Here is a 16,063-nt window from a genome sequence, read left to right as displayed (position 1 = left end):
TTGAGCTCTTTGGGCCTTAATTTAGGCTGCATTTCTGTGGGCAGAGGGAGCTGCGGCTTGAGTCAGCAGCAGGTGAATCAGATTACCTGAAATCACCTTCTGGGGTGGGCTCTTCCAGCCCCCACCCAGACAGTGGCTCTGATGGTGGTTCTGGGCTGCTGCTGGATTTTAGGTTTGGAAAAACAGTTTGTAAAAGTTGTTGGAAATCATAGGAAAGATGTAACCTCAGATGGCTTCTCTTGCTTATAGTGTATAGAGTGGTGGGAAAATGGAAAATGCATTTTGTGCTTGAATGATAGCTTTTCGTAATGGTCCAGAAACCGGGAGCCAAGGCAGGAAGGTTACGAGGAAGTGCCAGGGGGCAGAGGAAGGAGACCTGGACTCTGGACTGAGCCTTGGTACTAATTTACTGAGTAACCCTGTCCAGATGACTTCCACTTTTTGCGCCTCAGTGTACTCACCTCTAAAATGGATCATGTTTGAGGGACGATCTCTTACCTTCTCATGGGCCTTAATAGCCACATGACAATTTCTCACTGTCTTATAGTGTTTGATTTTTACGAGCAGCATCCAGGACAGGTACTGTCAACCCCCATTTTCCTAGCCAGCTCAAGAGGGTAATAGTTGGTCAAAGACCATTTGGTGAAGACCATCCTCCCTTCTAAGTTAATGTCCTCAACCACACCTCCACATACTAGGTCACCAACTGGCCTAAAGTTCTAAAATTTCCCCTCGACCTCAGAATTCTAAAGACAGATGACATATATTCTAGGAGGTAATGTATATCAACAGCAGCCATAAGAAGAAATAAAACAGTTTGGCAATTCAGAGATTAAAGTTCTAAGAAGGTGAGAGGGCGGAGGGTTGGAGGGGGAGGGACCAAGTAAAATCTCCACCACTGAGCAGACTGCCCGGTGGCTTTGAAGCCGGTATTCCCTTCTCCTGATCTAAGGACCAAACCATGACTTTTTCCTTGCTTGGTTTTGCACACTCCATGTCACCAGGAGTGAGTGACAGAGAAAAACAGCACATCAACATTGCCTGCTGCTTCATTCTTTGTAGATACTGGCAGGGCTGAATTTAGCACAGGGGAATGTGATTTCTTACAAGAAAAAAAAGTCTAGATCTTCCTCAAAACTCAAAAAGGCCTATTTTTGAACTCTGAAAAAGAACATCAAGTTCTCTTTCCTCACTCTGCCTTGGCAGGGTTCACTCAGTTGGTAATTTGACTTAGGACACAGAGAGACAGCAGCACACATCCTTGGCTCCTCCAGCTGCCAAGTGCTTGGGGTGACTCGGGCAGATGGCTGGAGGGTATTTCCTGCATCCTAGGAGCAGGTGAGAGAAGCTGGCTCCGGCCCAGGACCTCAGAGCAGTTGAACCAACTATTTCTGAATAAGCCATACCCTGACCCTTGTAGTATCAGGAGAGAAGAGGTGTCTTAAGACATCAAGGTACAGCAGAAGCTGGGCGGTCTGACTAAGACTGCCTCTGATCGTCACAGGAGCTGGGGGTACCAACTTCCCTGGGCTGGCCTGGGGGTTCTGAAGGGTAAGTTTCCCCACCCTCAATTCCTTCTTGGGTCCTGCCCTGCCTGAAAGTTCCCCAAAGGTGAGTCAAGGTCATACCCCTGACTGGGGAGGGGAGGCAGTGATCATGTACTTGCTTGCAGCTGACTCCCAGTGGCCTCAGAGCTACAACTCAAGGCCACATGCCAAGGAGTTAGCACGGTCGGGGGCCAGCACATTGCTCATCACCTATGATGACACTTCATGTTGATATTTGTATGTCTCTGTTCTGTCCTCTCCATCACATCCTGGGTCCCAGGTCAGGGACTGGATCTGATTCATCCCAGCGGTATATGCTAACTCGTGAGTGAGAGTTCACAGGTCTGGCTCACGTGACTCGTCTCCTGGGTGTCCCTCTACACATTCCTATCACAGCCACTTATCAAGCCTGCTGCACGTGCACCTGTAAAGCAATGGCTCAGAGGGGCTGCCACATTCCCACTTCGGAGCCTCTTTCCCACTGGGACCCATCTCCTGGCCTAGCTCACCTCGACTCTTCCTCCCTTTGGCCCAGCTTCTGTCCCCACCTCATCTTACGTCCCACCACTGGCTGAGCCCTCTCCTGCACTCGGCCCTTTCTCCCTACAACACTTGCTCCCACCTGTCCCTGCATATTGGCCTCGGTGTTTGTTTAAACTTAGCTCTGCACGGGCAGGAACCAGGCTGCTTTCTTATGGTTAGTCCAGCGCAGTTAGAAGCTTCCGTCCGTTCTGTCGCTCAGTCGTGTCCGACTCTATGCGACCCCATGGACTGTAGCCTACCAGGCTTCTCCGTCCATGAGATTCTCCAGGCAAGAATACTGGAGTGGGTTACCGTTTCCTTCTCCAGTTAGAAGCTTAGTTAACAGAAATGCTCTGGCCGGGAGTCAAGTCACAGGGAGCAGAGAGGACCTGCAGACCCTGGACCCAGCATGCCCTCCTCTTCGTTCCCTAATGCATCATCCATTCGGGGCTCCAGCTACCGCCGGCAACACCCCTAGCACTCCAACAAGATGTCCCACCTCCAGCAACTCCATCTCTTAAGTTGACTCCTGGCTGGGCAGCTCTCCTCGGTCCTTGCAGGCACCGAGCTCTGTTTCCTGGAGCCTCAGGCCAAAAGCCCGCACTCATCTCATCATCTCAGCCTCTTGTCCTCTGATCCAGCTCTAGGAGGAGCTGGTGTTTCAGAAACACGTCTCAGATACAGGCCACCTTGGCCCCTGGCCTCACCTGGGGCCTGTCCTCTCCATCCCCTCTCCTCCCAACACCACCACCTCTCTGCCCAAACCCTTGCTTTCATCTGGCCTCTCCCAACAATCCCCAGCCCAGGCCTCAATGCTTTAGTGTGACATCTAGAGCCTTTCCTAATTCCTACGCTCGCCCCGGCCGACTCTGAGATTCAGCCATGCACCCCTCTCCCTACTCTGTATCCACTTCCCTACCCTGGAAGGCTCTATCCAGGGGGTACTGGGTGGTGATGTTGTGAGCAGACCCTAGAACCAAGCTTCTGGAGTTCAAACCCGTGGGCAAGGATAACCTCACTATGCCGACTTTCTCCATCTGTAAAATGGGGACTTCAATAAAACTCACTTCATAGGATCGCTGTGGTCAATAAATGCAACAAGGTGTGGAAAGCAACGCCCACAGCAGCAAGGACAAAGTTGGTGGTCAACAATGTTCCACACCTTCTTCCACGGCCACCTTTCAAATAGCTGACATGCAACAATAGGCGTCCAAGGCTAGCCAGTTAACACTGGTGTCTCCCTGCAGCCCCCCTCTCCCTTCCGGGCATTGGAAGTGTATGGTATCATAAACACATACTAGTAATTAGCCATGCCAACAAAAATAAAGAGGAATAGTTTCAAGAAATCAAGACAGAAACTTAGCATGATATTGCAGTTCTATTTTGGCATAGGAACTGGCGGTGCTGACAGTGGAGTCATTTGATAATCCCTCTGAGCTGCCTAATGAGGAGCGTGACGTCACGAGGGTGATCAGAGGAGAAGGACCAGGACAAAAACAGTCACTGGGCTGAGCCAGTGTGGAGATGCTGGACAACTGGGTCCCCCACCCACTGCCCAGGCACACAGACGAACTGGGACTCAAGCAAACTCTGAGTCGGGGAGACAGTTTGGTCCCAATACCGGAGCCTAATGTGGGATCTAATGTGACATGTGTGGGTTTTGATGAGCAAAGCAGTTGAGTATCCTGACCTAAGTGCTGCATTTCCAGGGTCACACCCTCACGGCTGAGTACTTCAAAGTGAAAGTGAACACCTTTCTCTCTCAGCCCTGACACCCTTCAAGCCACTGCCCTTTGTCTTTGTTCCGCCTCCCCACAGGAAAGGCTATCTGGGTTGAGGGTCTACATACTGGCTCCCTTTGTTCACTCCTCAGGTTGCTGCAACCTGGCTCTGGTTCCCCTTCCTCCTCTCCCCTAAGAATGTCATCATACTGGTACACAACACGCACAAAAAGCTGGAGGATGCAAAAAGCATAAGACACTGCAGCAACTGAGTCCCCTGGCAACAGCAGCCTCACTGGCCTCTGGCCTCGCCTCTGAGTCTCCTGGCAGGCCTGAACCCTCATACTGTCTCCCTAGCTCTTCCATTAGGCTCTGCCCATCTTGATTCGGCCTTAGGTTCCCAGCCCATTCGTGGTATCCACGGTGGCTACCTTCATCCTATTTCCACTCTTCTCCCAAAGACTTCTACCCCAGCCCGGACCCTAGCCTCCAGAGCCCCAGACTCCACTCCCACCAGGCCCTCCACCCTAGAGCTTGATGATACTGATGACACCCACCTCCCTATCTCCAGGGTGGATCCTGAAAGAACTGAAGGACTTTCATATACACCTGCCCCCCTGTGGGTGGCCATTGCCCTTATTTCCCCTATACTTGTCCCTCCCTCACTGTTACGGCTGAATTTTGTCCCTCCAAAATTGCTGCTTGTGTCCTGCTTTGTCCCTCTAATATGATAAATAAGGTAATTTCTAGCCCCTTAGAATTTTAACTGTTTTCAGAGATAAGGTCTCTAAAGAAGTGATTAAATGACAATGAGGCTGTTAAGGTGGGTCCTAATGCAATCTGCCTGGTGTACTTACGAGAAGGAGATTAGGACACACAAAGGGACCCCAGGGGACATATGCACAGAGTGACAGAGAGATACGGCCATCTGCAAGCACGGGAGAGAGGGCTCAGAGGGAACCAACCCTGTGGACACCTTGATCTTGGACAGCTAACCTCCAGAACTACTGAGAAAACACAGTTCTGTTGTTTAAGTCACCAGCCTGTGGCATCTCGTTAGGGCAGCCTGAGCATACTAGTGCACCCACCTTCACTAATGACACCAACTTAGTCTCCGGAGAACTGGACTCCTCCCCTGACCTCACAGTTGACCCCGTCTTTCCTCTCCCCTTCCCACTTGCCTTGAGTCTCTTGAGTCATCCACCCTCCTGTCATCATCTGGGTGAGGGATAATAGCCCCCCAAGACTGCTGAATAAAAAGACCACCTACCCTACTGGGCCAGGGAGCACAGCATGACAGTGGACACGCTACAGCCAGAGCCTGACCCCCGGTGACAAAGGGATACCAACAAGTGGGGCAGGAACCAGACAGTCATAAGGCGACAAGAGCAGATGGTGAAGGGCTCTGGATGCCAGGCCACCTTCTGGAGTTTTAGGGGCTGTTTGTGAAGATCACATGGAAACACACATGAAGATGGAGGGTGCTGTATGAACATGAGATATGGGGTGATCGGCTCCAAGCCCAGCCCTCTGAACTGTGAGAAGTGGTAAAATCAGATGACCTGTTCCAGGCCTCTGTGAGCCCCCTGGACCTGAGGTGCCGGCAGCCCTCTGTCTCCTCCCCTCGCTTCTTTCTTCCCAGGAGGCCTGGGCAGGGTTTGATGCAATGGCTGGCGAAGGGCTTAGGCTGCCTCCCACATTCCTCTGGGATGGGCTCCGAGGTGGAAAGGGTTTGGGTGTTTTTATCTCTATTTCACTCATTTCAGTTCTTGATAATAGGTTTCCATCTCCTCTAGTCCTTTTTAGAAACAGAGAGGGTATTTATGTAGAAATAAATCATTCTTGACGGGCTGATGCAGGTCAAATGCTTTAGAGGACATGGGGAAGCACCAGGAATGCCTCCTACCTGCGATGTCACAGAGTTCTGCATCCGAGGCATTGGCCAGGGCCTCCTCCAGCTCCGGCTCCAGTGTCACACTTTCCAGCACGGGATCCATTGGCTTCTGCTTGGGGACCCAGACCTTTCCTGAAAACACATGAGATGCCTGTTACACGGAGCGCCACTGCACAGGGGCAGCCTCTGGCGATGACCCCCGGTGGACAGTCCAGAGTCCTGTGGATCCCTCCATGCCAAGATGCCCTTAAAGCTTCTTTCTCTGGGGATCCATTGCCAAACTGGCTCAGAGAAAGGGAATCAGAGATCTCCAACAAAGCACCCGTTATGTTTAAATAGAAGAACTTCAGAACTTGGTCAGAGGCGACTGCTCACTATTGAAAACGCTGGTCATTAATTTTAACAAACAGTTAAGTAGAAAAAAATGCAAAAGAAAAAATATAATAGAATGCCAGGGTCTGGAATGCTCTAAACAAGGGTTCTGGTATGAGAGAAAAACTTAGAAACATTTCTAAAACAAATACATACACTCAGATTAGTAAAAGAGGGATAGGGAGAAACTTGGGAGATTATATTTTTTAAGTGTCAGACCCATTACTGAACGAGAGAGCAAAGAGGCACGCACGGGGATGGTTGGTGACTGCAGAGTGCGGCAAGACGGCCTTTTGAAGAAATTATGGGGCATCCACACAACGGCGATCCCACAAAAGGATGATGGAGAGCTCTGCTCACTAAGAAAGGAAAACGCCCAAGACAACATGTGTGAAAAAGTGAGAGGTTAACAGGCAGGAAGGCCAGGGGTCTCCAAACGGTGGAAATAGGCTGCAAGTGTCTCTTAAAATTCTGTGTTGCTATGATGACACCTGGTTCCACCTGAACTTAACTTTTCTCAAACCTTGAGCTAACCAATGCGTTTTTCTTATGGAAATGTTTTCCTTAAAATACGTTAATGAAAACTATGTATTTGCCTTGGAATTTGCCTTTCTTCAATATGGTTCCACTTAAGACTAACTTTTGGCTGATAATAGCTCAAAAAACCCGTATTCATATCAATTGTTTTATGGCTGGGGGATGACACACCTCATGCCATCCTATCTCAAAAATGCACATTGTGGGAGAGGGGCCTGGTGAAACTCCGTCAGCCTTGAGGTATCTTTCTTATCTGATTAATAACTTTCTAACAGACATAAAACAGCTTGCTAAAACTAGAAGGGGGGGCACTCTCCGTCCCCCTTCTGGTGTCTATGTCATAAGCTTTCTCTGTCCCTTTTCATACTTTAATAAAACTCTGCTACACAAAAGTTCTTGAGTGATCAAGCCTGGTTCCTGGTCCCGAAGCTAAATCTTCATCTTTAGAGATCAAGAATCCAACACCATTCACTGTAAGCTATCTAAAGCAAGCTTACAGAATAGCATAAATTATTTAATTCTGGTTATGAAAAATTGCATGCGTGTGTGCTAAGTTGCTCAGTTGTGTCTGACTCTGTGTGACCCTATGTACCCACGAGGCTCCTCTGTCCATGGGATTCTGCACGCAAGAATACTGGAGTGGGTTGCCATGCACTCCTCAAGAGAATCTTCCAGACCCAGGGATTGAGCCTATGGCTCTTATGTCTCCTGCATTGGCAGGCAGGTTCTTTACCACTAGTGCCACCTGGGAAGCCGGGAAAATTGCACACACACACATACACACACACACACACGTCTTTATTCATGCAACATGTTTATTGAGTTGCAATCAACCCTGAACATTCATTGGAAGGACTGATGCTGAAGCTGAAGCTCTAACACTTTGGCCACCAGATGTGAAGAGCTGACTCACTGAAAAAAACCCTGATGCTGGGAAAGATTGAGGGCAAGAGGAGAAGGGGGAGACAGAGGATGAGATGGTTAGATGGTATCACTGACTCAATGGACATGAGTTTGAGCAAACTCCGGGAGATAGTGAAGGACAGGGAAGCCTGGCATGCTGCAGTTCATGGGGTTGCAAAGAGTTGGACACAACTTAGCGACTGAACAACAATTAACAATTTATTGAGTCCTTCCTATGTTCTAGGTACCATTCTTGGCACTAGGCGGACAGCAGGAAACAGTTTAGTGAAAGCAGACAGATAACAAGCAAACATGTAAAGATATCAGATAGTACTAAGCATCACAAAGGAAAATAAAGCCAAGCAAAAGATTAGGAAATTCCAGGCTGGGGTGTGGGTGAGGTGGACTCTGCTTTTTGGGGTAGGGTGGTCAGGGAAGATGACCTGTGAGCTGGAATCTAACAGAGTGGGGAAATGAGACCCTCAGATCAGTGATAAGACGAGGATGCCCACTTTCACTGCTCCTACCCAACTGTGTACATAAAGTTCTAGTCAGACTGAATGGACAAGAAATAAATGGTATCCAGACTTGAAAGGAAAAAGTAAAATTATATTTGTTCTCAGATGGTATGATCTTATATGTAGAAAACCTTAAAGATTCTACACACACAAAAAAACAGGGTACAAGATTAACATACAAAACTAAGTGGTATTTCTATATACCAGCAATGAAAAATCTTAAAGGGAAATTAGAAAAATAATTTCATGTACAATAACATCCTAAAGAACAAAATACTTACGAATAAATTTAACCAAGGAGGTGATGGATTTGTACAATCTCCTGCACTGGCAGGCAGGTTCTTTTACTGAGCTACTTGGAAAGCCCACAAAACACTGCTGAAAAAAGTTTAAAAAGACCTAAACAAGCAAAAAGGAATCCCTATTTCAAAGATTGGAAGGCAATATTAAAATGGTAATACTGCCCAAAACAACCCACAGATTCAAAGCCATCCTTATTAAAATTTCAGGGTTTTTTTTTTTTTTTTTTGCAGAAATAGAAAAGCCAAACCTCAAATTCATATGATTGTAAGGGATTCCAATCAGTCAAAAAAATCTTGATAAAAACAAAGTTGGAGGATTCAGACTTCCTGATTTCAAAACTTACTATAAGATTAAGCAATGTGGCAGTAACATAAGGATAGACATACAACACAATGAGGTTGAATTGAGAGTCCAGAAATAAACTCATACATCTTAGGCAGATTGACTTTTCACAAACTTGTCAAACCCATTGAATGGGGAAAAATAGTTTCTTCAAGAAATGGTGCTGGGACAACTGGATATCGATAGGCAAAAAGATAAAGCTGGATCTCTATCTCACACCATACACAAAAAGTCAACTGGAAACAGATCAATGACTTAAGGATAATAGTTAAAACTATAAAATTCTTAGAAGAACACATAAACATAAATCTTCATCACCTTAGATCTGGCAAAGTATTCCTAGATATGACAAAAAAGAATAAGCAGCTAGAGAAAAATTGATCAATTGACTTTAAAATTTAAAACCTTTGTGCATCAAAGGACATTATCAAGAAAGTAGAAAGACAACATATAAAAGAAGAAAAAATATTCAAAAATCATATATTTTTATAGGGTCTAGTATTAGAAAATCTCATGGATGGAGGAGCCTGGTAGGCTGCGGTCCATGGGGTCACTAAGGGTCGGACACGACTGAGCGACTTTATTTTCACTTTCACACATTGGAGAAGGAAATGGCAACCCACTCCAGTGTTCTTGCCTGGAGAATCCCAGGGACGGGGGAGCCTGGTGGGCTTCCGTCTATGGGGTCACACAGAGTCGGACACGACTGAAGTGACTTAGCATAGCATAGCATAGCATAGTATTCGGAATACACAAAGAACTTTAACAACTCAACTACCAAAAGAAAAACAACGTATTTAAAAGCGAGCCAAGGGCTTATAGACATTTCTCCAAAGAGAATATACAATTGCCTATCGGTATCTGAGGGGGATTGGGTGCTCAAGTCATTTATATAAAATGGCATAATATTTGCATATAACCTACACACATCCTCCTGTATACTTTAAATCACCTCTAGATTATTTATACCTACTGCAAGGTAAATACTATGTAAATAGCTGCCAGTATGAGACAAATTCAAGTTTTGCTTTTTTAAAATTAGTGGAATTTTAAAAAATATTTCTGATTCATGGTTGGTTGAACCCATGAATACAGAACCTACAGATACGGAGGGTCAGTTGTACAGATAGGCAACAAGCACATGACAAGATGCTCAACAACATTGGTCATTCAATTCAGTTCAGTCGCTCAGTCGTGTCCGACTCTCTGCGACCCCATGAATCACAGCACGCCAGGCCTCCCTGTCTATCACCAACTCCTGGTGTTCACTCAAACTCATGTCCATCGAGTCGGTGATGCCATCCAGCCAACTCATTCTCTGTCGTCCCCTTCTCCTCCCACCCCCAATCCTTCCCAGCATCAGAGTCTTTTCCAGTGAGTCAACTCTTCGCATGAGGTGACCAAAGTATTGAAGTTTCAGCTTTAGCATCAGTCCTTCCAATGAACACCCAAGACTGATCTCCTTTAGAATGGACTGGTTGGATCTCCTTGCAGTCCAAGGGACTCTCAAGAGTCTTCTCCAACACCACAGTTCAAAAGCATCAATTCTTCAGCGATCAGCTTTCTTCACAGTCCAACTCTCACCTCCATACATGACCACGGGAAAAACCATAGCCTTGACTAGATGGACCTTTGTTGACAAAGTAGTGTCTCTGCTTTTTAATATGCTGTCTAGGTTGGTCATAACTTTCCTTCCAAGGAGCAAGCGTCTTTTAATTTTATGGCTGCAATCAGTATCCGTAGTGATTTTGGAGCCCCAAAAAATAAAGTCTGATACTGTTACAATGAGAGACCTCTTCACAATCGTGATAATGACTATAACAAAAATCAAAAGTTAGAATGGAAACTAACAAGTGTTGGCAAGGATGTAGAGAAACTGACCCTCATATATTTACTGGTGGGAATGTGAAATGGTGCAGTTGCTTTGGAAAACAGTTTGGCAGTTCTTCAAAAAATTAAATGTAGAATTACATATGATCTAGCAATTCCACTCCTAGATACATACCCCAAGGAACTGAAAACAGTTACCCAAGCAAATACTTATACAGGAACGCTCATAGCAGCACTAATCACAATAGCCAAAAACTACCAAAATGTTTATCAATGGATAAATGGACAGACTGTGGAATATCATTCAGTAATAAAAGGGAATGAATGAGTCTTGAAAACAACATTCTAAGTGAAAGAAGCCAGACACACAAAGTCACATATTATATGATATAATTTAGAGGAGATATCCAGAATAGGTAAATCATAGAAACAGATTGGAGATTGCCAGGGGTGGGGGACGGGGGGCATGGAGAGTAACTGCTTATTGGGTACAGGGTTTTATTTTGGATGAAAATGTTTTAGATCTAGATAGAGATGGTAGTCGTACAACATTGTGTATACACTAAATGCTACTGAATTGTTCACTTTAAAATAGTTAATGTTATGTGAATGTAATAAAAAAAAACCAAACTGCTCACTTTGGCTATTGACTGAGAATAACCTGAAATGGGGCCAGGATGGAAGCCAAGAGATGGTTGATGGTTAGGAGTCTCCTGCAAAAGTCTAGATGAGAGATGACAGTGACTTGGACCACAGATGAATAGGGATGGGAAGTGCGAAGAGAAATGTCCACAAGGATATTCACTAAAATAGGACCAGGGGGTTATCTCTCAGTGGAATCTCTCATCTCTCTTTGTTTTATTACTTAAAATGTTTACAGCAAAGATCAGTTACCTATATAAGCAGAACAGGCAAAAAATCATCTGGGAGAAAATGTATAATAACTTTCACCAGAGGTGGATCTGGAAAAGGTGAAAAATAAAACAAACTGTGAAAACGGTTGATGCAGTGACTAGGATGAACATTCAGTAATATTTAAGACTTATGGTTTATTATATTATTGGAGCAGGTGCCTCCATAGAGGTGGTGACTCAGATATTACAAGACTCAGACTTCTTCCCTTCCTTCATCTTACTAGTTGGGATATGGCTATGATGACTGGAGCTTCAGCAGCCAAAAGAACCATGAGGACAAAGATGTATTGCAAGGATGGCAGAATGAAAAACTGGAAAAGCTCTTGATTACTAATAACCCCAAGAAAGATGTCTTACCAGCCTTGGAATGCCTAACCCTGCAGCTCTACTAAGTAAAAGAAAACTAAACTTTCATCTTAAGTCTCTTTTATTTTACTTGTTTCTCTAGCACATGCAGTCAAATCTGCATAATGAAAATACCCGGCTTGGAACTTTGTTCTGATTCCCCCACTTGAATGAGAGTGAAGGAAAATCCAAATTCCTCAAGACTTTGCACCAGTTTATGGCCCCTACTACATCCTGCCAGATCTTGTAGTGACTGATATGCTATTTCCCCTCAGCCTAGGCTCCCACTAGGCCCGGTGTGGGGCACATGCTCAGCAGGGCTGGACTGAATGTCCCTGAGTCTGCCTTTTACAGCTGGAATGTCTCCTTCCACACACTCTATTGATACCTGCACTTATTCAATATACATGGACTCCAACAATCATCATGTAAATATTTTATGATGCTGCTGCTGCTGGTGGTGATGATGTTAGTGATGATAAACCTTTTAGGCTTGTCATTATTGTGAAAATAGAATAAATTATAGCTACCCTCCTTGGGTCAGCCTGGTCTTTGATGAAGGCACTCAGGCTCTGGGAGTCTGGAGAGCTGTTCCCGGCTCAGGGCCAGGTCAGCATTCTGTGAAGGGGCAGCAGGATTGGTTGGTGTGCCGCCCAGATTCCCTCCCCATCCCCCATCTCATCTCCAGCTCCTCCCCTGGGAGGGGGAGGGCTACACAAGGGAGCAGATGGCAGTAATGACTCACCGACTGTCCACCCAGGCCTGCTCTTGACTCTCACAGCCTTGCTTTCCCCAGTTTTCAGATGTGTAGGTGGGCTAGTGGGAGTTTTTAAGACCCCTCAAAATCCGGAGATTTTTTAATCTTTACCTCCGGCACCTAAAATCACTCTTCAAGGCACAAGCCCCTTGCTTAAAACCAGCGTGCACCTATACTCTCAGCCAGGCACACCTAAGCTTCAAGGTCCAGGCTCCCGTCCCCTGCCTCCCACTCCAGGATGCCTCTGCTGCTGCTGCTGCTAAGTCACTTCAGTCGTGTCCGACTCTGTGCGACCCAAGAGATGGCAGCCCACCAGGTTCCCCCGTCCCTGGGGTTCTCCAGGCAAGAACACTGGAGTGGGTTGCCATTTCCTTCTCCAATGCATGAAAGTGAAAAGTGAAAGTGAAGTCGCTCAGTCGTGTCTGACTCTTAGCGACCCCATGGACTGCAGCCTACCAGGCTCCTCTGTCCATGGGATTTTCCAGGCAAGAGTACTGGAGTGGGGTGCCACTGTCTTCTCCACAGGATGCATCAGATCACACAATTTTTCCAAAGCTCTGTGATCCAGATGTCTCCCGGGCTTCCCTGACCTTCCAAGTTTTTGGAAAAATCTGGACTGAGCTCCAACTGCAAGCGCTGGATGGCTCGACATCCTCTCTGCCATATCTACCCCTCCCTGCTCTTTCATTTTATTATTTATCAGGCAGTTACTCTGTGTAATGGATTGTGCTAACACAACAGGGCATGCCTGCTCAGTTGCTCAGCTGACATAGGGACAAAGCCACAGACAGGGACCCTTGGCTCACCATGCTGACATCCTTGAGGGGATGACAATGGAAGAGGCAGAAAATAAAGAGTTACCCAATTAATTAATTAGAATTAATGTTTTCATTCAACAACTATTTACTGGGTGCCTACAATGTGCTAGGGTTTATGAGGTATAGGAATATAACAATGAACTAGACAGATGTGGTACTAGTACCCATGGAGCTTATATTCTAAGGAAAAAGTCTACAAGATCCATTATGCATGTAATCAGTTTGAACACATTAATGCAGCACCTCTCTCTTAAGCCCTGGCTGGGTTCTGGGGGAACTGTGTGAGCAAAAGTGTCTGAGTGCCTGCCTCATGGAGCTTACAGGCCAGTGTGAATAAATTGTTCTGAAGAACACACAAAGGCTTCTGAGATGGAGACTAACCGAGGGGGTGTTGAATGGATGGAATGTGCTAACCAGTGGAGACAGAAAAGGCTTTCCTGAAAGAGGAGACAGTACAGTTGAGACCAAGAGGGTAATAATAGCTGATACGGATATTGCATTCATGATGGGCCAGATGCTGTGCTAAGTGCTTTATATATTTATATCTTAACTCAATCTTCAGAACACCCTCAGGAGGCAGGAAATAATATTCTTCTCATCACACCCATTTCACAAATGAGGAAATGGAGGCACAGCAGGTTTAAAAATGTACTTGAGGGAATTCCCTGGCAGTCCAGTGGTTAAGACTCCGAGCTTCCACCGCAGTGGGTGCGGGTTCCATCCCTGGTCGGGGACTAATAAGATCCCGCAAGCCTTGCAGTGCGGCCAACAAACAAATGTACGCAAGTTCACACAGCTAGTAAGGGTAGTGCCAAGATTGCAGCCAGAGTAAACCCAGCTCCATCTGTGCTTCTAACCATCACATCTCTTACAGGAGAGGGGAGCCAGCCCTGAAGACAGCATGTAGCCAGACAGAGGACCCGCATTCCAGGCAGAAGGCATCTGTGCAAAGGTCCTAAGGTGGGAAAGAGCTGGGAGTGTCTGGGGAACAGAAAGAGGCCTCTGGGGGCAGCAGGGCAGTGAGCGAGGATGAGCACGATCCCAGAGGACAGGAGGAGGGTTTGGAGTGTAGGGGAAGTTCTGGAAGGGTTGGGTAGTCGGGGCTCCTCTCTGTTCCCTGAACCTTCTAGATGGTGTGCCTTAGGCTGGGGCAGAGAGGCATGGGGGGACAGATGAAGGAAGGGGAGCTGCAGCTGCCAGAGAGAGGGGCTGTGGGGAAAGAGCAGGGACAGTGAGGGTAGAGAGAGGGTATCTCTTGTTTCTGGTTGGAGGGCACAGGCTTTGTCTGGGCCTCATGTCCTGATTTCATTTCAACAGTTCCTTCTATCCCTTTCAACCATATCAGGTTTGGATGAAGAGTAATCAGACACCCTAGTTAGAGGGGACTTAGGGGAAGTGTTGTGGGCCTGGTTGAGCCCAAAACTTCACTAAATCTATCTCACGCACTGATGCTTTTGGAGCTGGGCTGTAACTCTGGGCCAGGCAGGGATGAAGGCAAGGCGGCCCGGTCACATCTGGCCCGACATGGGGCCTGGCCCACAGCTGGCACTCAGTGATGCATGGAGGGGTGACGTACTCAAAAGCACAACATCGTCCAGTACCTCGCTTCTCCCCTGTGTAGGGGACCAGATCTTCTCGGTCCTTAAACTCCTTTGCTTGCTTTTCCAAGTGATCCAAGAGCTCCTCCCTTCTAAAGGGGCCTGTGGGCGCCTTGGTGGTCTGATCCTTCTGCCTCAGGCCCGCGGGCAGCAGTGCATTCTACAGTGGTGGTTGCGGGGCGGGTGCAGAGAGAGAGAGGGGGGAGAGAAAGAGAGAGAGCGGTCAGCGCCGAAGACTCGCATTTCTCCAGAAACTCCTCACTGAGCCACGGGAGCTCCATCTAAGTTGTTCATTCACAGGTAAGGAAACTAACACCCTGGGAGAGGCAGGGACTTGCCGAGGTCACGGAGAGACACGTGAGGTCATGGCAGATAGGGGCCGAGCTCGGCTAGGACTCAGGTCTCTTAACCAAACCCGTTCCCAGTCTGGAACATTTTATAAAGGCATGAGGGTGAGGCTCAGCTGACCAGGGGCCAGGCACAGCAGGGGGCTGCCAGAGCATCTGCTGAGGGGGAAATAGGATGACATTGGGGTTTGGATGCATGAGGGTATTTCCAGCCGCTGTGTAGAAAGTAGTTGGGGAGACAAGCAGCCTGGAGGGGGCGGACTGACTTAGGGCCTTGGATGCAGAATCAGGCAGGAAGAGGCAGGCCCCCAAAAACAAGCAGAGAAAGCTGGGCAGGATGGCAGACAGGGCCAGGCAGGCTGTCAGGCTGCAGGCCCCAGTTGGCCCTACCTGCTGCTTCCTACCCTCCTGACCGTCGTGCTCATGCACGCTGGCTGTTAAATATTTTGAACGTTGCCCTTGGAGATGGGTCTCTCAAGAAAGATATCATCAACCAATCCCCGTGATTTCTACTTCAAACATGGGCAGGCTTGTAGGTGTGGGTTCACTATGAAAGCAGGCTCCTAATCAGGGTGGATTTGAATCACACAGGTTTCACTTTAACTCAGTAATGCAGAGATTCAAAGACACTCATGGTTGGAAAGGAGACTTAGAGATCAGCCAGTGCACACACACTCCCTTTAGGAGGAAACTGAGGCCAAGGGCAGAGAAAGACTTGCGCCAATCTAGAACCCAAATCAGGCTCCTTCTTCAGGCTTGAGGGAAGAGGGAAATCTTCTGGTCAGATCAGTGCTC

The 16,063-nt window shown here is 47.1% G+C and overlaps 1 protein-coding gene across 2 annotated transcripts in view; it reads right to left on the bottom strand.

Moving 5' to 3' along the window:
- The window catches only part of TMOD1 (tropomodulin 1), a 93,807-nt gene that overhangs the window by 35,940 nt on the left and 41,804 nt on the right, over positions 1 to 16,063 (bottom strand). For both annotated transcript variants that reach the window (XM_055427105.2, XM_055427103.2), the window contains exons 3-4: positions 14,925 to 15,081; positions 5,697 to 5,816 (exon numbers count right to left, since the gene is read on the bottom strand). In XM_055427105.2, the coding sequence (XP_055283080.2) occupies positions 5,697 to 5,816; positions 14,925 to 15,081 (277 nt within the window). The remainder of the gene's footprint in view (positions 1 to 5,696; positions 5,817 to 14,924; positions 15,082 to 16,063) is intronic.

This window comes from Moschus berezovskii, chromosome 7 (genome assembly GCF_049115385.1).
Source record: "Moschus berezovskii isolate FMDL1 chromosome 7, NW_MosBer_1.0, whole genome shotgun sequence".
Taxonomy (NCBI): domain Eukaryota; kingdom Metazoa; phylum Chordata; class Mammalia; order Artiodactyla; family Moschidae; genus Moschus; species Moschus berezovskii.
The sequence above is the reverse complement of the archived record's forward strand: the minus strand, read 5'-3'. Positions and strand labels throughout refer to the sequence as shown.